The following is a 24783-nucleotide window of genomic DNA, read 5'->3' on the forward strand; positions in this document are numbered from 1 at the left end:
TACTTAACATCGATCAAATCCATAAAGTTTGTTAGGGGGACCAAAATACATGAAGTGGGCTAAATACTTCTGTTACCCTATCACGTTGCACGATTTAGCATTTCAACTCGAACATTCGATTCCACCATATCTCTTAACTGCTCGAAGCAGTGGTTCCCAAGTTTTTTATGAACTTCAGTAAAAAACGACTACACATATTGTTTTTAAATAGGGAAATGAATATTATATATTTTTGTTTTTAAAATGATGGAATAAAGCTTCAAATCGTTGGTCAGTAACGCAAAATTAATGTATTGAGGAGACCCAAATTGACAAATAAAATTTTTCAATTAAAAATAAACAAAAGTTGGGCGTACCCGTAGAGTTACATCTATGCCGCATAAAATATTTGAAATTTATAAATTATGTTGATCCTGGATTAAATTAAGCCAGGATTTATTGATAAATTACCCACATATCTTATATTCTTATATTCAAGAACTCATTTGCTACGATAGGATCTCAGACCGATTTTTTTAAAGCGGGAAACATGCCCACATATTAAACATTTTGAGTCTACTGCACAGCTGTAGGGATCTACTGTGAGCTGTAGGGGTCACTTGAGAAATCACGGGATAAAAGTAATCGTAGATGACGATTACATAGATCGGAAAGTGGAAACGCCAATTTTGACGGACTCTATCTCAGCTAGTGTTTGACATATTCCAAAAGTTTTATCGCCATTATAAAGGTGAAATCCGGCGAACGACCGCAACTAGGTTGAAGCCGTTTATAAATAAATGATATAAAAAAGGCGGGTGGGTAATGTCAGAGACATAACTGGATGTCGTGAATACGAAAACAACTGACATGTTCCTTAACACATCCGAATATCAATTAGTTGATCAATTGTATGAATTATGCAAGCATTCCCCTTTTGCACATTTTTCGCAAAAACAAAGAAGGCTTCACTTTTTGTTGAGAGGCTTGTTTCTACCTGATTTCGTTTGTAACTTTTTCACTAATGGGCGTTCCTAACGGCCATAAAAAATAGCCGCATACAGAATTTTAATGTCGATTATTTCATTTCGGATTTGCATAATTTATTGATAGAAACTATCAATATGCTGTAGGGATTCGTTTCTAGCATTCATAAGGGTCAAATTGCGTAATTCTCTTCAACATTAAACTCTGGAATATTTTTCGCAAAAAAAGAAGGCTTCACTTGATCTCGATTACTGTGAATTTCACACAGCGAAACGTGCAAAAATCTAACCAAACTGTTCTAGATTTGCACCAAACTGAGGATATTTCCTTTCGATTTGCGAACAGCAAATCCTAATAGTTCTTTGGAAAACTTTTAGAGCCATTAGAACGGATGATTTTGTGTAATGCTCTCCACCGTTGTTTTTTCACCAATGCTAATGACTGGCAGCTATGACGTAATCGCTCTTGTCGTAAGCGAAACTAGTTGTGCAGACGACACAAAACACATCTGCTCGCAGTGGCGATAGAATCCAAACTGATTCAAGTTTTGTTGAGAGGCTTGTTTCTACCTGATTTCGTTTGTAGCTTTTTCACTAATGGGCGGTCCTAGCGGCTATAAAAATAGTCGCATTCAGAATTTTAATGTTGATTATTTCATTTCGGATTTGCATAACTTATTGATAAAAAATTAGAAACTTTCAGAAGTACCAAATTGAGGAACTCACTACGATATTCACCACCTTTTGGAACATTTTTTGTTCAACATTTGTTGTACAGCAGCAGATATTTTGTTCTCTTCCTCAGAACGCGTTCTGATTGGCTGGTGTTGACATGAGTCAAATGAAACAGGTTTTTCAATAGTGTACTATTGAAATTCTTCAATGCTTCTGCTATACACGTTTAAGTTGAAAAATTTCGATTCTATTGATAGTTAGATTATATAAATACCTTCACAGATCACTGAGCTATGAGCTTTGAAAATACGAGAAAAGCAAACGCGCCTTATGAATTATCCTCTTTGATACTCGTTTATACCAAACATTTCCGAAAAGTTTAATTTTGAATTATTTGAGATTATGTCACACAACTGAAAATTTTATCATAAAATTGTGATCATATTCCCGATGGCATGTAGCAAAAATTTTCTTGATTCGTTAGATACAACAAGAGATAATCACGATCAAAAACTTATCACTCTCTCAGAGGGTAAATTTTGAAAAGGCACCCCATAGTAAAGTAAGTCGTATTCACGACAAAAATCCCATATTGTAGTAGTTTCCATGGAGTCGGAAATCGCTTTCGATGTATGCCAAAACCTCTTTTTACGAAGTAGGTTCGTAAAAAAAGTTTAAGTTATTTGGGATTTGGTTCGTAAAAAGAGTTACGTCAAAAGAGGTAACGTATAAAAAGTGTTTGTAAACGGAGGTTTGGGTGTATACTAAAAATATCTCAAAACATTAGATATTTCCACAGAATTCTGAAGTCAAAGAAAGAAAACAAAGAGAAACTCTAATTTTGTAGTTTATTGATTGGTTTATGTTACACCCTGTATATATTTATCGTGGGACATTGCTGCGTGTCTCTTCGTGTTTACAGGATTGACACTTCTTTTTCCGGGTCCGGCAGAATACGCGAGACAAGTAGGGAGTGAGGATTACGTGACAGGGAAGCGGACAAGATTCTACACATTTGCTCATATAGCTATTTGAAAGATCAACCGAGATTTGAGGTGTTTTTAAAATCCAAGATGGATGCAATTATTTACAATCAATTAAATTATGGGTGTTTGAGAAACGGATTGAGTCAGTAGAACTAAACCAACATTTTCCGTTGTATACTTGCGAAATCCGTTCCGAAAATATGCATGCCGCAATAGTTTTCAAGGAATATCGATAAACCAGATGTCGCCATCTTCGGTTCAGAAATCGAGTTCAAACAATACTTCGCTGCAACTATTCGTTAAATCAATTAAAAATTAGAGTGTTGTATGCAAGACACGACCGATCACGATTACATTAAAAATGAAATAATTCTAAGGTACCCATAATAAAAACATAAAGATTATGATGGATGCACTGAAAGTCACAAATTACAAACTTGCTCTACTTTTAGTGCTTACATTTTTGGCGAATGATCAAAATCACAATTAGATTCTTTGAGAACAATTGATTCTACTCTATTTTGATGCCTTCAACAGATTTTTACATTTGAAAATTTTTGGAAAATATCCTTTACGTGAGAGTCAATTATGATGATTTCAAAGTTACTTAAAAGATCAATTTTGGATACGAAAAACCTCAAGATATAAATTGAAATGAAACGAGTTTATATCATCATTATTTTCAACACAGAGAACGTACAAACTTAATCATTTTATAAACAGAGATTATAGTAGATTTTAAATATTTTGATCGAAAAATGTGAATGTGAAAAATTTGAAAAACCGTCAACCAAAAAACTCAGTAATAGTGTAATTTTAATAATCCTTCGTTAAAAAGCGTCGATAATCTACGGAAAGTGTCTGAAAATAGAATGGCAGTAATACAAGGAAAAAAATATGTGACACAGTCCGCAGAACATGTTTTGTTACTTTAATTGATTTTCACTTTTACATATTAAGGAACCAATGCATACGCAACCAAATTCCTTAATTTTGTTCTTATTGTAACTTGATTTTATTATTACATGAACGAACATTGTCATTCTTACAACGCATGTAGTGATAAGACACTTATTGTTTTGATGTAAATGATAATTTAACTGAAACTTGCGGTAACCCGAGTTTAGTAAGGATTTAAATGATACATGTAAAATCGCAGATCAGCATGTCTTGAGTTTATCTCTAATACTGTATTTTATTGTATCTGAGGGGCTGGGGTCCACTAGGAGATTGATAGTACCTATTAGCTCTCTCCGGACTGTACCAGCCTAGATGCCGTGTGGAATCCGTCGGAAAAAAATGAACCAAGAATAGATCCACTGGGTTCCTGCTTCCATGTCGTAAAAGGCGACAATTGCAGGAGTTTCTTTTTCCTCTCAGTTATCAGATATTTTCAATGTTTTACTTCTGATTACTCTATTTTACTAAATCGTCTCTTTATTCAACCTATCAATTTCCGTCTAGCTTCGTAGAAAAGTTTTATTAGGAATGATTTCTTCTTCCATGTTATTGATTGTCTTTCAGGATTATAAAATGAATGATAAAAATCAACCATTGCGCAAATCCGTTTATATTACAAAGTTAATAACAGAGATGACATGTATCGGTATATTGAATACATAGTAAAAAACACTTGATATTAATATTTCAAACAGTAAATTAATATTTTACTCGGTGGCCGGCTGCCCAGATCAACTAATATAACCAATTAATAATTTTAATAAATAATTAAAATAATAAAGCGGAAATAATAAAGAATTAAGACGCGTGTGAAATCTGTTGACCTTTGTTTGGTGATTTAAAATGATTTTATAATAACTGTTTAGAATATTTCAATGCAATGTATCAACTTTTTTGTCTAAATCCTATTCGCTCGTTTATTTTGTATCACGTAGTTTCATTTATAAAAACGTGCTTAATCCACCTAGCAGTGAGATGATATCTTTTTTTTATCAATCCAAATGTGTTTTTTGCATGACTAAAAAAAACGCGAAAGGTAGATGCATAAACGAGTGACTGCATACTCGACAGCCGGCTGTCCGGAGTTTTGTCAATTTCGGAGATTGACTGTTTCGTGCATTATATTTCCAGCACAAAGTAACACATAAAACGATAATACTTTAAAACATTCTTGGTAGCCGGCTACCCAGAGCAATAAACACATGATAACATTATTAAAACATTTACTAACAAAGTATCCTCTCCTGTGATGCATGTGGGAATGCAGAGGATTCCTCGGTTCTTAGTAGCAGCATGCATCGAACTAACAATCCTTTCCCTCCCAAGTAGATCTGCATTCGGACGTGGCCGGCGTCGGTATTGATCAGCATGCATGGTTCAATACAGTTTGCACAGTGTGAAACAATGTGTTATTCCCAAACATGTTACTTCAAAAAATCATTTTGCAATCTCAATTGGTCCAGATCAATAACGGAGTAGCAACACACGGGCGGTCTCTAATGCTAATGCTAATGCTAATACTGTATTTTATTGCATCTGATAACTCTATATATGTGAGTCGGTGCAACTTATTTGTACTAAGTTCCGAATCTTTTGAAGCGTTTTATTCCTGATGGGACAACAGCAAGTCGATACTGCATAACGATTTTCATTGCATTATTGTTGCTACACTTAGTCTGGATCCCTTCTATAAGATTCTTGGAAGCTAGATTAGACCAAAATATTATGCGTTATACGACTAAATAAATTTCTAACTATTCAATTAGGTTACACGATTATTATTTGGTTTAATAATAGGGTCTGAGGGATTATGCTGAGAGATAGTTCTTTGTATTTAGCCACATTATCTATGATTGTCATCATAACACAACTTTATACTGAATTTAGTTGCCACTGTGTTGTTCGTATGTAAATGGAGATTTCAGTATGCAAACTACCCGTTGACGAATTAAAACATTTTTAAACTGTTTCGAATCGAGTTAAATGAGGAAAATTTATCAATAAACCACAGAGATACAAGCGCTTCAAATTAGGCTTGAAAAATCTATCGCCGATAATTCTAAGTTGACCTGCTAGTTACCGGAGAATCGAGATAAGCCATGGGTAAACTAAAGCAGAAATGTATTCGGGCATATATTCATGAATTCTCTTTTGTGCTATAGTTCATAATGCGCAAATCGGACAAGAGTTTGACATCATTCACTGAGACTGTCATTGGCTCGTGAAAACATAGGTCAATTCAATCCAATGCAATTGAAATAATTAAATGACGTTACCGCATAAGTTTAAGTTAAATGTTTTAGAATCGATTGGTAGTTAAATTATATTAATGTATCAACAAATGACTGAGTTCTAAGCGTTCAAAATTATGACAGAAGAAGGTTACGCGGTTATTTTTGCATTTTTTTTTAAATTGACACCCAGCCTCGTACAGTGAGTTAGCAAAAGCGACAATCCAACGAGCGAACGCATATACAATCTAGTCATCACCTCACTGGACGAGCTACTTGTTTCATTCACAGTCAAGCATCGACTACAATCAAGAAACGATTTGCAGCATATATTTATAGATTCCTCTTCGAACTACGCAGAATGATACGGTGTTTTTATGCATGACGTAAAGCCTCCTATGCCGAACAAGAAAATGACGTCAATTTGGTCAGCTGGGGATTGGTGGATGAAAACATAGGTCAATTCTAACCATTTTTTCAATAGTGTGCTATTGAAATACTGAAATGACGTTGCCGTATATGTTTAAGTTAAAAGTTTCCGAATCGATTGGTTGTTTAATTATATCAATCCATCAACAAATGGCTGAGTTATTAACGTTCAAAATTATGACGTAATAAGGTTACGCGGCAATTTTTGAAACTTTTGATTGACACCCGGCCCCGTATAGCGATGAGTAAGGTATTTTTAATACCAACAAACAGAATACGAACATTCTCATGGTACATAGTTTCATGTTATGCAAAAGCCTCTACCTGTACGAATAAGGTTCGAAAAAAAGTTTACGTTATTGGAAATAAGGATTACGTTATTTGGGATTTGGTTCGTGAAAATAGTTATGTAAATGGAATACTTCGTGAAGGAAGAGTTTGTAATTTTAGGTTTGGGTGTAAAAGGGTGATGTAAGCATTTAGTTCTTCACGCAAGGTTTTCGATAAAATTTATCGCTTTTCGATTCATATAGATAGAACATTTGTAAGAAATTGTCCATATTTTAGAAAACTGTATAAAATTTCTATAACTCTATTGATTAATCGATTGAATTTATAGATTGATGGATAGTTTGTGAATGTAGCTTTCCTCTTGCTTAAACTAGTTTATGTGAAATACAATTCTGAACATGCGTATTATTTGAAGTTCAACTGATACTACATCGATCTAGCAGAACACAGCTATCAATGTGACTAGCGTGAATAGGAGAGTGCTGACACTAGACACGCCAGCCGTGTTTGTAAGGTCTTTTTCCGACACGTTGTTACAATTTTCTCCGGAGCATACACGGCATTCATTGGCCTTCAATCCTTCACACGCTGCCGTGGCTAGATCTGACTGGCAACCACGTTGAACTGAAATAGAATTGAAAGTTTTGGTATAAACTTCAAATATGTCTAACGAAATGCCATGCTTACTGAGTCCATGCTTAATCCTTGTATAACAACGATCACCAGGTTGGTAAGTTTGACAGTAGGCTTCGGTCGACTCACCACTCTGTAAGTCCGAGCAGTGACCATCTGGTTCTGATTCGCATCGGTGACAGCTAAGGCGGTCGGTTGGGAATTTGTCGTCATTACAACTTTCGCCTTCGCAAACGAGACAGGTATACCCAGTGCAGTTTTTTACTTCTTCCTCCGTCAAATCGCCCCAACAGCCACGTGACAGAGTACCATCTGAACAGAAACAAATATAGATTAAGTTTATTGTAGGAGTGTTCACTAGTGGGTTTTGTGGCCTCACTGGTATCAATCTTGGAGTAACATTTTCCGGCCGACGGTTTCGCACATGGTTGACTGTCCGATTCACCCGTTAGACAGCCTTCATCCAATGTCCATACGCTGTTGCACTGCAGACATCGATCGGTTGTTTCAAGAGTACTGGCATCTTCCCTGTTGCAACCTGCGGTTGTACAGGTTCTGCAGTGCCTGTTATCATCGCAGGCGTCAACGTCGATTCCCAAGTCTGACTCACAACCGCGAGAGATTGTTGAATTATCTAGCCGCTCGTAACATCGGTCAAGCGTTTTAAAGTTTTCACAGAGTGATGATAGCGCATTTTGAGATTGGTTACACGCTGCATCAGTATTTGAATTGCATTGGTGACACTGAAGCCATTGGTGACTATTGCAACTGTTACCGGTGCAAGTTTGGCATGTTCGGTCGAGCGTGTAGTTGCACAGTGTTTGCTCTGCTACAGATAATTCCATCAGACAACCTCGTTGCAGAATACCGGCTGTGAGAAAAGCGTTGCTTTTAGTTATCGTATTACGCTGATGCAACACCGACTACACAAGTACAGTGTTGCGATGTGGACAGAAAATCTTCAAGAGACAAATATTACTTACCTTCGACGCGTGAAAAGCAAACATTCGATCGGTTTGGACACTTGGTAAGTGTAGTGTTTGTACAATCGATTGAATCGCACTGAAGGCACATGGTAAAATTTTTCAACTCTTCGATTGAAAGTTTATTGCAGCCACTGCCAGTACAAAGCTCATAGTCCTTGTTATAAGCTGGGAGCTGGAGATCTGACGAACATCCTCTAGTGACTGCAAATATTAAAGTGTTTCGATTAACTCCACACATTCGTGCTTCTTAAAAATAGGAAAAACATTTACCATTGTCGCCTTCTAATTTCGAATAGCAGGTGTCGTTGCTATCGTAGATAGCACACAGTTTTGCCCCGTTTTGTTGCGCCATCGTGCACTTTGGGTTGCTGGGATCACAAGTGTGACACTTTAACCACGGACCATTGTTGCAACCGTTGCTGTTACAAGTCAGGCAAGTGCTGTCGGTAGCGTTCGCACACCTACTTTTGTCAAGTTCGTCCAGATAATTCAAGCAACCGCGTTTGATGTGTCCATTTTTGATCATTAGATAACATGGCTCATTATCGATATCACATTCGTAACTTGGGATGTTGCCGGCAGCGCACGACGGTGTTCCGTCCGTGCTACACTGAACGCAGCTGGTTATCACTGAAAGTAGTCAAATCGAGAACACCGGAATTAAAATTTCAATTGCAGGTTCCGCCGCAGGAAAATTTTTCCTCGGTTCACCAACTAAAAGCCAGACAACAATTGTATACGAAAACTAGTCATAAGAATGATAGCTGGTGTGCTCCAAAAAAATCGTTTTTGCCTTTCTCATATAGAAAGGTTATGCAATCGCTTGAAAAATCGACTAGTAAAAACAAGTACACAAATCGGTAGCCATTATTATTTCCCGACATCTACTCATCAAATACGTTCCGAAAATACCCATATTATAAGGGTTCTTAAGGAAGGGAGGGGGGGGGGGGGGTGGTAGGGCCTAAATGATGAAAAAAATCATCATTTTTGCGATTTTTTTTTCAGAATTATCGTTCAACAAAATAAAGTCAAATGTTTTGCATGATAAAAAGCATCATTCGAACAACATTTTGTAAGTTTTTCGTGGAAAAATAGTGAGAAATAAGTCGGTCAAGAGGTATTTTTGTAAACGCTTCTTAAAAATAATGATTTGCGGTGTCCACTGTATCTCAGCGCAGACTAACCAGAAGGGAACAAATGAACGCAGCATAATTAGAGTAGAAGTTTTTCTAGACCCAAACGTTTCTGTTTAATTTTTGGAATTTTTTTTAATTTTTGTGGTTGTTCAAATTGAAAACTATGAATTCACGAAAAAATCCACCATTTTGAAAAGGAAAACGTTGGGGTCTGGATTTTTATATGTAGAAAATGTGAGCAAAATTTATAAAAAAAATTGGTGCAGTAGTTTTTGAATGACGATGGACACGTACTTTCCAAACCTGCTTTCGAGAAAAACGCGTTCAAACATTTTTGTCTATAAAATCAATGGACCAAATTTATTACTCAAGGGAGCCCATAGGGTCTAATATTTTCAAAAAATCATATGTTTTCTTTTATAATTTATTATAACGAAACATTTCAAGAATGTTTTGTCAAGTTTTGAAGTCAATCGAAGTAAAAATCTTGGGCCTGTGCGACGAGGTCTTGCTTCTTCGTAGAATGAGATAGCCATAAATAAAGATCCATAACTTCCAGAGTTTCGTTCCAATAGGCTTGAAAATTTTACAGAAAATTCTTCAAATGTTTTACTATAAGAAAATATAAAGAAAATAATAAATGATTTTTCAAACGTGCTAGACCCTACCTACCCCTTAACGATTATCAACAAACCGGAAGTCGCCATCTTTAAGTTCAGAGCTACTTCCAACATCGTTCTCTGACATCTATTTATTGAAAACGTTTTAAAAATACCCATATTGTAAGGGTTTTTCAGGAATATCAATAAACCGGAAGTCGCCATCTTGAAGTTCAGTACCACCTCAAACATAGTTTTTCGACATCTACTTATCAAATCTGGTCCGAAAATATCCACATTGTAAAGGTTTTTCAGGAATATCAATAAACCGAAAGTCGCCATCCTGGAATTCAGAACCACCTCAAACATCGTTTTCTGACATCTACTCATCAAATTCGTGTGCAACTTTCATCTAAATTTACAATGGTCGTGCCGTTTTACCTTTTTTATAAATATAAAAAATAGGTATAAAATTTGCTCAAACTTTAGAAAAATTTCCGAGTGTCATATACCAATCGATTCAGCTCGACGAACTGAGCAAATAACCATGTGTTGTATATATGTGTGTTGTCAACAAAGAGGTCGAGATCTCAGAAATGACTTAACCGATTTTGATCAATCTAGTCGCAAATGAAAGGTCTCCCTGTCACCTTGAACGATATTGAATGGTTTTGAGATCGGATGTTTACTTTTTGAATTATACGAAGTTTTATGTCAGTTTTATTTCAGTTTTTTGAAATTATCTGTCACAATTGACCATGAAAACAGAATATGTTTTCAGACCTAGATTTCGCATGGTAATAGCTATCCAACAAGGAGGAGTTTTACGCGATTGATGATAAAGCAATGTTTCGGAGCAAAGTGAAACACGATTTTCAATACTGTTTTATGCAATTGTTTCTGAGCACTTAAAAGACTATGCACAGCGCTGTTTTTCATGACGTTTCGATTTTAGCACGGTTCATTTTTGGCAACATAATCGCTCAAACATGACATCGTCTGTATTAGAAAGATGGATGGCTTAATCAATTTTTACAAACTTAGACTCATATAAACAGTCCTGTGCTACCATTTAAGGTTTCTGAATTTCATTTGGATCCAACTTCTGCTTCCGGAACTACAGGATGATATATGTAATGAAATTAAAATAATGTCACTCATTTTGTTAGTGGATGCCTAAACCAATTTCGTACATATAACAATCAAATAGAAGGTATTAGGTCCCATAAAAACTGATTTGTTTTATAATCAGATCGAGCCTAATCCATTAGGCGAATTTAACTCACTTCGGCTACACCGATTTTCGAATTCCGTTTCCGAAAGTATAGGGAATAGATAAGCTAAAAGAAGGCCAAAACAAATTCAATAAACAAAAATTCAAATTTAAATGAACTTATGGTCCCATACAAAACTTCCAATTTTGAACTTACAGGGTAATGAGTTTTTAAAATTCAAACCGTCATAGAAGGTGACGATACCAAAAAATGTTCAAAGTTGTGCTTAAAACTATTTCAATTCATTCGTTATACTAATTCATGGTAATTCAAGCTATTTTGGATTATGCTGGTCTCTGAATACTGTTTCTGGACGTACCATCAATAATGACAAAGGCCCTTATTACCGTTCTCACTTCCACTTTCACTTCACCCACATATCACTTCACTTGATTTTACCTATTACCTGTATCACGCATAGTGAAGTGATCACTGTTGTGGAAAAAACTCATTTTTTCAGCAAAATCTTGGTGGCGTGATGTTCATAATGACATCATGGTCGTCCAAGTAATTACTTTTGTCTCTGAAGCGACTTCCGTAATAAGGACCTAAATTCAGTTCACTCGATTTTCACCGTGAGGTGATACCGACAATAAGGGTCATAATCACTTCACTTCACAAAAGCTTTAAAATGGAATTCACTTCTACTTCTCCTGGAATGCTTAATCGATTGTCACATAATTAGATTGAAAGGAATAATTTTAAGGTTCCATACAATTTCTATCTTCTATTCGTCTTGCAGTTCCAAAATTTTAATTACAATTCATTTAAAACGACGGTCATTTAAATAAGTTCATTGAAACTAAACATAACGAAGAATATTCACGCGAAAAACACATGCCGATTGATAAAAAAGATATTATCTCAATACTAGGTGGATAAGGCACGTTTTTTTTGTTTTGCTCGCCAAGCCAGTTTTGTTTGTCATACTTTGAAAAGAAATGAAAGCCCGCCGACATTTTTTCGAATTCACCGACTTTTGCAACCCTGCCTGAAAGTAGGGTAACAGAGGTATTTTGGCCACTTCATATATTTTGGCCCACCTAACAAACTTTATGGATTTAATCTATGTTAAGTAACCCATGTTGCATCAATTTGAAGCTAATCACGTTAAGTAACCTATAGCGGAAGGCTTTTTCAAAGATATGACAACTTAGGTGGATATTTTTACAAAGTGGGCCAACACAAAATCAACTCGTATGTTCGAGTTTCGACTTGTAAGGATTTTTAGTGTCTATAGGTTCGTAGCACCAGCCATTCAATGGTTCAGCTTCGAGTTCTGTTGAAACAGAAGGTCAAATTCAACAATAAAGACTGTCCCAGAAAGTATGGACGCAACCAAAAACCGCTGTCATTTCGCAATGGTTCAGAATCTGTCAATTTTTATCCCTGCGTCCATTTGTTTACACTCTTCTCTAACCACTTGTGCAGTTGTTTATTCGTTTTCATTAGTTTGTTTCGAAATGCGTGGACTTTCAGCAGAACAACGTCGAAAAATTGTGTACAAATGGTGCACAGAACGCGGACTGTCACTGAGAAAGATAGCAAAAATGGAAGGAGTAAGTGAAAAAGCCGCGCGAAATGCATTCAGGAAGTTCGGTGAGGATAACACCTTTGAGGATAAACCGAAGACGAGTCGAAAAAAGGTCCTGCTAACCCTCAGTTGGATGAATGTATACTGAAGGCGTTCGAGCAAACGAAGGAGATTTCAGTTCGGGGTGTGGCCAAAAAAGTGGGCACTTCGAAGTCAAATGTTCTTCGTGCTAAAGAATGTTTGAATTTTAGAACCTATAAGAAGCAGAAACAACATATCTTGCTTCTTGCCACTACTCGAAATCAATGGTAGAATGGTATACTACCAAAAATGTCACTTTCGTCCCAAAAGACATGAATCCACTAAATTGCCCACAACTTCGACCAATTGAGGAATTTCGGGCATTAACGAAGGCACATCTTAGAAAACATGTCTCGGTAGCCGAAACCATTCAACAGTTCGAAAAAATTGGAAAAAAGTATCAATACTTTTCGCCAAGATGTCTGTACGGAATTTAATGAGGAACGTTTGCAAGAAGGTGCGCCAGCTAGTCTACAATGGCTAAGTACCAAATATTGAGAATAATATTCTGTTGTTGTAGTCTAATATTATCAGTATATCGAATAAAATTTGAATATCCAACACTTGTGAATTATTTACAGCGAAATCAAAGTGCGTCCATAGGTTCTGGGACAGTCTTTAGGATTGTAATACCACGGCTTTGCTTTTTTTACACTATTTATAGATATCTACCTTAGAACGGAAATAGTTGACAAAATGACTAAGTTTTTGTACCTAATGGTGCTGACTTCTCCACACAATTAAATGCATGTGAACATATCTACATCAATTAATCTGACATCGCTGTAACCGACACGAGACCCAGTAATTAAAATCACGTGTTTTTTCGTGATAACGACCAATAAGCAACCTTTATACATCACTTTTGAAAGTAATTGCATAGCTCGACGAAAAATAAAGTATCAATTTTAACACCAGACGAAAGAGAAAACTTTTCTCTATCTCTTACCACTATGACTTACTCTCAACGAGTACAGCGTCTTTCGAAGATCCTCTTCAATGTGAATGTTGACAGGTTGCTTATTGGCCGTTATCATAAAAAAGCGAGAAATATTTTCTGCTTGGCTAAGTGACGAAATGATGAATAATGAAGAATAATAATAATAAGAGGCCAGTTGTCAGGTCTTGTCTTAGATTTTCACAAGCTTGGAGTCGAATGAAATGCCGACCTGAAACATATGCTACAACCAATTATTTTCCAGATCCGTCTTCCGGTTTCAGAGTGAACACATTGCAAGCATAGAATGTCCATATGGGCATCATATATTTATATTTTGTGACAGTTCATGACTAATCGTAGCATCATTGGTTACCGATGAAAGCTATATGTTCCTAAATTACTGTCAATATTAGTTCCACTGTGCTTTTATAAAAGAAGTCAAATATTAATTTGTAAACAGTTTCTGCACATTTCAGTACAAGATCCATAGTTGCATACGCGTTTATAGAAAAGATATAATTACACTGATAGGAGGATAGAAGTAGCTCAAACCATTCTGAACTGTGATTCTGTTTTGTGTTTCAGTTCGTTATCACACTGCTTTTGAAGGTTGACTTTATAAGCATAAAGTTAGTAGATAGCTTTATTAGCACAGTTTAATCTTATTTACTTTTACAAAACGCTGCATCCATTCTGCGAACGTGCTGAGTAGGATACTGTCTGGGAATGGCCCGGACGTCTTTTTTGCCAATCATAGTTTTTTTTAAATTTTTCGACTTGTTTAGTATTAACTACTATGGATTCCCTCTGGGTGCAGATTTGCCATAACCCTTCCAAACTGAATCAATGATCTTAGATTAGATTTTTAATAAGCCAAAGTTTTTCGAAATTCGTTGATAAATCTCCGAGAAAATTCAACCGATAGAAAAAAGGCTGGTTTGTCGGTTATGTCGCTTATACCATTATGACACAGGAACCATTTGATCTTCAAACTCATGCCCCATAATTTCTGAACCGGAAATCGGATCCAAATAACATTCATTAGTTGTATATGTACCACACGACCTTTCATTTCAATTATAGTTTGAGAAAAGCAGGAACTGAAAACTTTGCTTCAAATTCTCTATAATTTGTCCGAAACTGAAAATAGTGTTTTCGTTTATTTTCCTATTCGGTGCTACGCCTGTTACTTAACACAGTTATCTTAGGGTTTACACTGACCTCCACTGGCCCCGCAGATGAATAATCCAACGACCAGCGCCCGAAACAGCCAACGTCGATAATCCATAATTCTGGCAGGCGAATTCAACTAACCTCTTCAACATGAATAACGGTACTGATTTCTTATTATAGTGTAACAGTGCGGGGTTGGATAATTGTTTTTATCGTGTTCCTCACAGTTATTCGGGTGAATAGTTCGTTTTATTACAGCCAGATTGCCCGTATCAGCTAGTATTTTTGCTTGTTACGACTAATTTGCATTTCCATACAGGCAAAGATATCGTATCGCTTTATGATAGCAGAGATAACAAACGTCTTCCCGCCAGCTAGGATGTGCTCCGTGTGTCTTATCGAATGTATGTTTTGTCATAAATTATTCCTCCATCTTGTGAAGCATGCCATGCACAGACTAATTTTAGTGTGCGGGTAAATCGGTTCGGTAAACAGGCGAATTACGTGGCCCACATGGGTAGGGCTGTGTGGTTCTTTCCGACGTGACTAACGTTACATAAAAAACGTGACATTTCCAAAGAAATTGTAAATTGATATAAATTTTTAAAGAGCCTTTTGATGATAAGTAAACCAACCGACGAGGTGATTAATTCACCAATAGATGCTTCTTGGTAATAAATAATATTTTTTTAGAAGTGAATAACGTCAATCGTTATTCGTATTTCGTCGTATAAGATCACTTTCTTTTATTTTTTATGCTGAAGACAGTGAAAAAAATTGCAATAGAATGAGCACCAAAAATTTTCTATACTTAAAATGTTCATTCAAATTTCAAAGAATGGTGGGGTTTACTTGGTTCGACAGTTCTTTTACGAAAGTCTTTCTTCAATTCTAGTCAAAGATACAGTTGTTTGGTGTTGTGCGTTCATGATGCACAAATATTTCATGATTGAACATAGCTTTTGCTCGTATTAAGGTTAATCTTCTGTTTTTGTAAAACTATAAAAAGGACTGGTCTAACTCTGTAATATGTACATGCCACGAGTCATAGTTTTAAAATAATCTCTGTCCCACAAAATTTTAAACGGCTTTAGACTCTACGATGTTACATTGTGTCATGATATTTTTCTTGAATTTCCTAAAGGTCCGAGCATAGATGGAAATCAATTGTTTTCAATGGTTGTATTTTTTTTTCTCTTAATTTTAAAAGAGTTAATGTTGATTGTATTATCTTTGTTCAAACTTCTCCCCGGTGAACGACCAAAAGATTAAAGCCGGGGTAAAATAAATGATATTAATAATAATTTGTTCAAACTCAAATAGAGAAAAGTGGGGAGAGATGCCACACCTTTCTTTAAATTGAGATAAAATAAACAGGAAGCAACGAACCGTTACTGTGAATATTAAAAAAAATACATGAAATAAAACAATTAACATGAAATTTCCGGAATCGAAAATTTTTGTTTGAAAGTCGATTTTTTCCAATTTTTTTTTCGAGAAGCCACTTAATCACACACTTTTCATGTAGTTTTAAGACATGCGGGATGAAAAAAAAGTTTTCGATTTCGGAAATTTCCCTCTATGGAGATTTTTCAAGATCGAAAATTTTCATACCTTAACCGCCGCGTAGCACCACTTACTCATATTCGATTCAGCTCAAATTTTGCATGGGGACTTTTTTCGGAGTCCTTAAACTTTTTAACACTATCGCTTTACAAAATTAGAGGTGATTCCGAAATATTGGTACTCTTATATATATTAGAGCGGTAAATAACAACCTGGCTTGTCGGTTACGTCACTTTTACCATCACATCTCGGGAACCAAAAGTCGCAGGGATTTGATCTTCGAACTTGATTAAGGGCCTAATAATAGCTTTCAAACGGGTCTAAACTTGTTAAAATCGGTTCAATCATCTCCGAGAAACTTGCGCGGTAAAAAACAACGCGTTTTGTCGGTTACGTCACTTGTACCATCATATTGCGCGTTAAAAAATCACTAAAAGGTGCACATACATACACACACAGACATTTTCCGATATCGTCGAACTAAGTCGATTGGTATATAACACTATGGGTCTCCGAGGCTCCGTTCGATAGTCGTTTTTTTCAGCAATTCTAATACCTTAATATAGAGAAAGGAATGTAGGATCGAAAATTGAGAAGAAACAGGAATTAAAAACGTCTACTGTCTTTCTTTGCCACAATTGATGGTAGTTTCTAAATTTTCGGGTGACCACCGATATTGGATTAGAATTCTACATGCTGTAAATAAGTAACAAAACATTCTTCGTTCAAATTGTTGAGTATAGGCATCATGCGTTACTTTTAGAAAAGTCGGAGTCTCTCCCCCAATTCAGTAATTATATGCAGGACCGTGAGCCTTTCCATATGATTCTAAGTTTGAGAAAATCGGATCAGCCATTGCGAAGAAAAGTGAGTTAGTTCCATTTTGGAGTTTTTTACCACTACTATTTAGCCATCTCGGAGAAAAGTGAGTGCATATTTTTCTCAAACATTTTGCGTACTCAACGAACTGATTAGAATGTTATATGACACTCGGTCGTCCGGTCCTCGAATCAATAATCGGGTTTCACAGTAATTGCATAGCCGAATATTTTATCCATCCGCTCTGCATGTAAGAATGTCGGAATATCGATAGATTAATTGAGTAGTCGATAGATAACCCAGACAATCGATTAAAATTTAATCGATTAGTTTGAAAAAAAAAACACTATTATTGAATAATCGAAATAAATAATTGAAAAATCCGACATCCCTGTCTGCATGAAGACAGGCGTTGACTGAGCAAAAGAATGTGATGGATCATATTTTTATAGTTTCGGTTTTGTGCGAAAGTTCATATTGTGGATATCGGGCTTTTCGAATTATTCAATAATCGGGTATAATTTTCAAGCGAGTTAATTGAATTTTATCAGTTCGTGTTTGCATCTCATCCAACGTAGTCTAAAATCGTTTACAGTAGAGATGACAAAAACAAAGACAATATACCAAATTCAATTTGTATAGATTTCAAGCGCTGCTAAGTTACACTGGCAGCAAGAGAAATTGAAATTTGGCTAAAAGAACGAATGTATCTAGTCATAAACAATATTTGTGAAATACAATTCAACAAGGCTTCTAACTGTAACTGTGTACATTATGTTCAAACGTGAAAGAGATACAACATGTCGCGGTACGAAGAAATTTTTTTCATGGAAAAGGAAGTATGACGGACTTTCTTTCTTAGTATCCGGAATGGCGTGCGAGTGCAATTTCATCCTACATCATTTGTGGTCAAGGCGTGATATACCTTGTAAAACGCTGGTTACCTATGAGAATCAGCTGATTCCATGTCAGTTTTGTGGACAACCTGCTCACTACGGTCAACCCTACACTGACACTGCGGAAAAGACATCTTCAACTAAAAACAAGGTTAACCGCTCAACAATGGTAACTAGTGACCCCAGTACTACAGTACCAGTACCATAGTGAAACCATGCAAACAAGCAAACAATAACATGCAAACAAGCGCGTGAAACTCTGGCTCCGTTATAAATCTTTTCTTGTAAAATAAAAGAATTGAATTTTATTCGATTATAAAGGTTATTAATCGAAGTTTTCGAATTATTCGATCAGTTTGGTAATCCGATATTAGTTCCAAACTAATCGATTAAATATCGGTCGACTATCTGGGTTATTAATTAATTACTCGATTAACTGAAGCAGGACTGTTACAGGAATGAAATACGAGATGTAAAGAAACAGTTAAACCCGTGGGCCGTATTGAAGGAATCAAGAGGATGTCCGAGGGATATGAAAAGGAAAGAAGGATAGGTCAATTCATTCCAATTTCTGATGATATACTGAGCTGAGCTGAAGTAGATCGCCCGTAGTTGCACTTCGTGATTGACCGAATGAGTGGAAATGTACAATGAACCAAGAAAATGAAGCTTGGGAGAAGCAAATCATTTTCACTGTACATACCCACTCACTCCTAACTTTTTATTACATGATCAATAACGACGCTGGCTACGACCAAACGCAGTGCTACTGAGGAAAAGGAAGGAATGTTAGTCCGATACTCGTTGTTTCTAGAGACCGCGGGTACCATTGTATCTCCACGAGCATCACGGGATAGGAGATTTGTTAGTAAGGAGGGAAAGAGATCCGGATATGTTTTGGTAAACAATATGATCTCAACAAAACCAGATTTTCGATACTCAGGACAAATATAATAAGTAAGAAAAATATAGAATATCTCCAAGGAACGATCTCACCAGTATCCCTTTTCTCCTGTTCGCTCTGCTGTCAGCAATAAAATAAAAACACTCGCGAATGGGTCCGCTGCAGACCAACCCTAGACCTCCAGTCTAAATGACACGATCGACTTGTAAACTTTCTCACATTCAATAGAAATCCGACAACACTGACAATGACATGTAGACGGCGCTTCGATCGGTTAACAGGCTGACATCGTTGAATTTTGGGGCGGTAAATTTTCAGTTTCCGCAGCTTGAGCATCTTTAGTTTCGCGGATTAATATTATTCAATAAATAGCACTCTCACTACTAAGCACACACTTGCCATACCTGCACCATCACTCAATATAACTCTTTCAAGCATATTTAGAACTATACGTATGAAACAGCAAATTGAAATAATATTTTTTTTTGAGAGCAGCACCAGGACACCGCATCGCACTCCCAGTGATGCCAACTCACTCCGATTTTCTGATGATATACTGTTGAAATACTGAAACGTAGTGACAATACATGTTCAAAGGGTTAAAACATGTCATCGGTTTTTCATTTATTGTTTTATTCGATAGATATGTTGTCTGAGAATATAATTTCAAAGTTTCAATGACACTATTCTTTGAATTTACTTGTGCCATGCCATCTTCTAATATGCATAAAAAAATGGTTTTAATATTTTTTATTAAATAAAAACGACAAGGAAACATCTTGATTTTCTAGCATGTAACTTTGACTGCACTTGTAACTTATTGATGGAAAAGGAAAATAAAACATATATTTCATAATGGTCGAATGAAAGACACAACGAAACGAGCCGGATTATGATGGTGACGACGAAATCAAAATAATGTTACGAATTTGTATCTTAGCATACTATGCCACAATAAGTTTCAGCGTTACTTTTTGGTAACCTAATTCGCATTGACTATTTTTGGTTGCCAACTGGTTACCGCAACGAAATGTGACAATGAAAAATTACACACAACAAGAAAAAGTTTAGTAATGGTTTCATATCGATAAAAAAAACAAATACCGTGTCGATTAAAACTTTCCGGACAGTAACACTGCATCAATAAGTAAAAAAAACTCAATTGGAAAAGATACAGGTATAGTTGAGTCTGCGTTTGCACGAAACGCTATAGGAAAAAAATTCCAGTATTTGTGTGAAACAAATTTTGTGTTTTTAGAAGCATATTTTCTATACCAAAGAGAATATATGTACGCTTTGTCACAGCAGGTAGTGAAACTTTACTTCAATAAGTACTATAATTAACTTCAAATCGTTGCTAAAGACTGTCCCAGAAAGTATGGACGCACTTGGATTTCGCTGTAAATAATTCACAAGTGTTAGATATTCAAATTTTTTTAGATATACAGATAATATTAGACTATAACAACAGAATATTATTCTCAACATTTGCTACTTAGCCATTGTAGACTAGCTGGCGCACCTTCTTTCGAACGTTCCTCATTAAATTCCATACAGACTTCTTGGCGACAAGTTTTAACACTTTTTCCAATCTTTTTCGAACTATTGAAAGGTTTCGGCTGCCGAGACATGTTTTCTAAGATGTGCCTTCGTTAATGCCCAAAATTCCTCAATTGGTCGAAGTTGTGGGCAATTTGGTGAATTCATGTCTTTTGGGACGAAAGTGACATTTTTGGTAGTATACCATTCTACCGTTGATTTCGAGTAGTGGCAAGAAGCAAGATCTGGCCAGAAGACAACAGGATCCTTGAGGCTTCGAATCATGGGTAGAAGTCGTTTTTGTAAACATTCCTTGATGTATATTTCGCTGTTCATTGAAGCAGTGGTGATGAAGGGTTTCGAAATTTTACCGCAGTTACAAATTGCTTGCCAGACCATAGCTTTCTTACCAAATTTTTCGACTTCAATCGATGTCTCGGACTGGTTTAACACTTGTCCTTCTCGCACCGTATAATTAGCAGTTCAAATTTCCAGCAAGAATCGTATTGTAGCAGCTTTCGAACCCTCGGTCTGATCGATGCTTCTTGTTTCGGACTACGTTTTGGTTATTTCTGCTTCTTATAGGTTCGAAGATTCAAACGTTCTTTAGCACGAAGAACATTTGACTTCGAAGTGCCCACTTTTTTGGCCACATCCCGAACTGAAACCTCCTTCTTTTGCTCGAACGCCTTCAGTATATGTCTATCCAACTGAGGGTTAGCAGGACCTTATTTTCGACCCGTTTTCGGTTTATTCTCAAAGGTGTTATCCTCACCATACTTCCTGATAGCATTTCGCACGGCTCTTTTCACTTACTCCTTCCACGAATAAACAACTGCACAAGTGGTTGGAGAAGAGTGTAAACAACAGGACGCAGCCATAATAATTGACAGATTCTGAACCATTGCGAAATGGCGGTGGTTTTTGGTTGCGTATATACTTTCTGGGACAGTCTTTAGCACATAACTTTTGAGTAGATGAAGTGGGTTTAAACAAAATTGAATTCTATATTTCAATTTTGATTGTCCGATACCAATATTTGGTCATAAATGTTGAATGAAAAAAAAAAACTTCAGCAAATTTTACTCACGTACACAAACGTATTTTTTCTGTTTCGTTGTGACTGTTGATGTGCGCACTAGATGAAATCAAATATTCTTTACGTAGAACTTGTTTGGCAACACTCGTTAAGCCGCACAAGCTCCGCCTCTTACGTTTTTCAGGTCACATTGCAGCGTCGTTCAACGTCGGAAGATATCGTGTGAACGGGAAGTCGATTTTTTTAAAAACCAGTGTCGGTCACTTTTCTTCAAGATGGCTAAATCGATTTTCACAAACTAATAGGTTCAAAGGAAAAGTCTTACAGTTTCATACGGAATTCCTACATTTGTTGTGGAAATTATAGTTCCGGTTCCGGAACTACAGGGTAAACCGGATTTGTAGATTTTGTTTGATAAGGTCCGAACAAACTTTTTCAATTTCTATTCAATGGGCAGTTGTTTTTGCGAATTCCACTGTAATATTTATGATGTTATGAGTAATATGAGAAAGGCATCACTACACCCCAGGTTTATCTTTATTGAAATCGTAAGATTAATGTGAGATAATTATCTCAACTGTTTTATCTTTGATTTCAGCAAAACTATAATTGCAAGTTGTGAGATTGATGGGTGTCCCGTGTTTATATAACGTTACTTATACTACACGCACTCGTGAAATTGAAATTATCCCACCTTCCTGTTATTTCTGAACTTGAAATTAGACCCGCATGAAACTCACTAATTTCCTATGGAACCATAATACCTTTTGTTTAGACCAAAATTTGTGAAAATCGGTTCAGATAGCTCTGAGAAAGTTTAGTGTTGAAACGTCACGATTTTACACAGCTTCTTAGATCGTAATATCGTAAGGCAACGAGAAAAGAAATGTTAGCAGAGATTTTAAATTCATTAAACTGTCGAATTTTGTAAAGAAATTCCTCATGTCTGTTGCTGTGGTTTCAAGAGCGGCAAATACATCGTAAACGGGCAATTCATGTAGGAAATCTATGTGCAGTAGTGCCTACAAAAACGTCGGTTACCGCGAATAACGTCCGTGTGATACCCGAGATGTCCTGAATACTCCCAACATGCCAGAGCCCGACTCAATAGAAAACTATGAGGGCACCGTCAAGCGGAACCTCAAGAAGAGTTTGAAAGTTTGTCAGCAAGATTCAGTTCAGGACAATCAATCAAGAAGGTACCACGATTTATATCAGCATATATTACTTAACAAAACACAATCATCTAAATGCAGTCAGTGCTGCGCGCAAATATTTATTCTACATTAGCTTAGTGAGGAGCAGTCAAAATTAGTACTACAAAAGATAGTCCCGCCAGCAATAAACTAATGGAGAACGCACTGGACGAGCTGTTCAGTTGTTTTAGGAACAATGAGTTACAATTATTTTCGGTGCACACTTGACATTCGTTGGTTTTCAGTCCATCGCATGCCAGTGCTGCCAGATCCGATTCGCAACCTCGTTCAACTATAAGGAAAACAATTGTCATTATAAGGAAGATACATCTAAGTCCAAAAAATGTTTACTCACCGATCCCATTGACGAGTCTACTGAAGCATTTATCACCGATTTTGTATTTTTGGCAATAGCTGGCATTCATGGCAATGGTTAATTGTTCGGAACACATCTTATCAGAACTGCTGGAGCACTGAAAGCATTGGAGCCGGTCACCGGGAAAGGTACCGTTATTGCAGTTTTTCCCTGCACAAATGGCGCAAGTCTTTCCCGTACAGGCCGTAGTTTGTTCTGCCGACAGTTCGCTTTGGCATCCCCGATGTAGAGCACCATCTGTAAAAAAAAACAAGATTTGCAAAATTGGAAAATAATCTACAGGACAGTTGGTATCTTACTGCTGTCAATCCTGGAGTAGCATTTTCCTGTCGCAGCTTTCGCACATGGCTGACTGGCAGCAGTGCCCAATAGACAACGTTTTCGTATTCCAACACCAGCCGTACTGCATTGGAGACAGCGCTCCGTAGAGTTAAGTGCGGCAGCCACGTGACCGTTGCAACCGTCAGTAGAACAAGTTCTGCATTTTTCGTTTTCTTTGCAGGGATGTGAAGCCTCCAAATCGGTTTCACATCCGCGGGTTGTTTTGGGACCCTCCAATCTCGCGTAGCAACGGTTTCCTTCTTTATAGTTTGAACAGAATGGAGCCGCATCGGTTTGTTCGTCGATGCAATTGACGTCGGTAGTTTCTTTGCACTGATGACAGTGCAACCACATGATGGTGTTGCAGCCGTGAGCTTCACAAGCCATGCAAGTTGTATCTTTGACGTTAATACACTTTGCTCGGTCCGATTTCGAAAGTTGCGATAGACAACCCCTCTGAAGAACTTGTCCTGGTATTGAAGAATTGAATAGTTGTAGACTGTAAATGTTCTAGTTCTGTATGTTCTAATCATTTCAAACCTTCGACCCGCGAGTAGCACAATTCTGAACGTAACGGGCATTCTTTTGCTTCGATTGTTACATTCTCGCAGTTCGCCTCGAGAGATGTACATTGGACACACATGGATTTATCCGTCAACCGTTCCCTGGAAAGGCCATTGCACGCATCTCCTTCGCATGATTCGCAATAACGAGTGTTGTTACACATCGAAACCGGATCAGCCAAATCCGATCTGCAACCACGAGTCACTGTAATTGGATAGAAAAAATCGTTAGACTTAGTTTGTATTGTTCTTTGATCCAATGATACCAATTACCTTTAGTTCCATTGACCATGGAGTAGCATTCATCATTTTTATCATACTTCATACAGAACTTCTTACGGCTGTCTACTCTTTGCTCTCCGACACATCCAGCAGTATCTGAATCACAGTCGAAGCATTTTAGCCAGTTGTCCACATTGCAGTTGCTTTCTGAACAGGTTGCACACGTGAAATCGTTGGGGTCGTTGCATTTCATCTGGTCAGCTTCTGGTAGATCCGCGAGACAACCACGCTCTACCTGTTCCCCATTGGTACGTTCGTAACATTTAACATCTGCGTTTTTACACTCGGTGGGTGGGTAGGTTCCTTTGCTACAACCGTCCCCATTGTCTTTGGTGGAACACTGAACGCAGCTGATGTTCGCTGAAATCGTAAAGTTTTCTTTTGAG

The 24783-nt window shown here is 36.9% G+C and overlaps 2 protein-coding genes across 3 annotated transcripts in view; both read right to left on the minus strand.

Moving 5' to 3' along the window:
- Positions 1 to 4062: 4062 nt before the first annotated feature.
- On the minus strand, positions 4063 to 15095 carry LOC131437566 (uncharacterized). The gene is made up of 6 exons (XM_058607013.1): positions 14945 to 15095; positions 8427 to 8786; positions 8154 to 8357; positions 7550 to 8041; positions 7225 to 7482; positions 4063 to 7161 (listed from the first exon to the last, which is right to left on the minus strand). Exons 1-6 carry the CDS (start codon positions 15009 to 15011, stop codon positions 6974 to 6976), a joined length of 1569 nt encoding a protein of 522 aa, XP_058462996.1. The 5' UTR covers positions 15012 to 15095; the 3' UTR covers positions 4063 to 6973.
- A 7811-nt stretch (positions 15096 to 22906) lies between these two features.
- Positions 22907 to 24783, minus strand: part of LOC131438198 (uncharacterized) — a 97093-nt gene continuing 95216 nt past the window's right edge. For both annotated transcript variants that reach the window (XM_058608050.1, XM_058608049.1), the window contains exons 2-6: positions 24389 to 24757; positions 24093 to 24320; positions 23531 to 24022; positions 23211 to 23468; positions 22907 to 23147 (exon numbers count right to left, since the gene is read on the minus strand). In XM_058608050.1, coding sequence (XP_058464033.1) covers positions 22951 to 23147; positions 23211 to 23468; positions 23531 to 24022; positions 24093 to 24320; positions 24389 to 24590 — 1377 coding nt within the window. In that variant the 5' untranslated portion in view covers positions 24591 to 24757 and the 3' untranslated portion in view covers positions 22907 to 22950. The remainder of the gene's footprint in view (positions 23148 to 23210; positions 23469 to 23530; positions 24023 to 24092; positions 24321 to 24388; positions 24758 to 24783) is intronic.

This window comes from Malaya genurostris, chromosome 3 (genome assembly GCF_030247185.1).
Source record: "Malaya genurostris strain Urasoe2022 chromosome 3, Malgen_1.1, whole genome shotgun sequence".
Lineage (NCBI taxonomy): Eukaryota > Metazoa > Arthropoda > Insecta > Diptera > Culicidae > Malaya > Malaya genurostris.

Excerpts from the sequence above, each read along its gene's own strand:
- LOC131437566 (XM_058607013.1), bottom strand. The coding sequence starts at position 15,011 with ATGGATTATCGACGTTGGCTGTTTCGGGCGCTGGTCGTTGGATTATTC. Across the intron at positions 8,358-8,426 it reads GAAATTAGAAGGCGACAATG|TCACTAGAGGATGTTCGTCA; the intron begins GTAAATGTTTTT and ends TAATATTTGCAG. Across the intron at positions 7,162-7,224 it reads AAGGATTAAGCATGGACTCA|TTCAACGTGGTTGCCAGTCA; the intron begins GTAAGCATGGCA and ends ATTCTATTTCAG.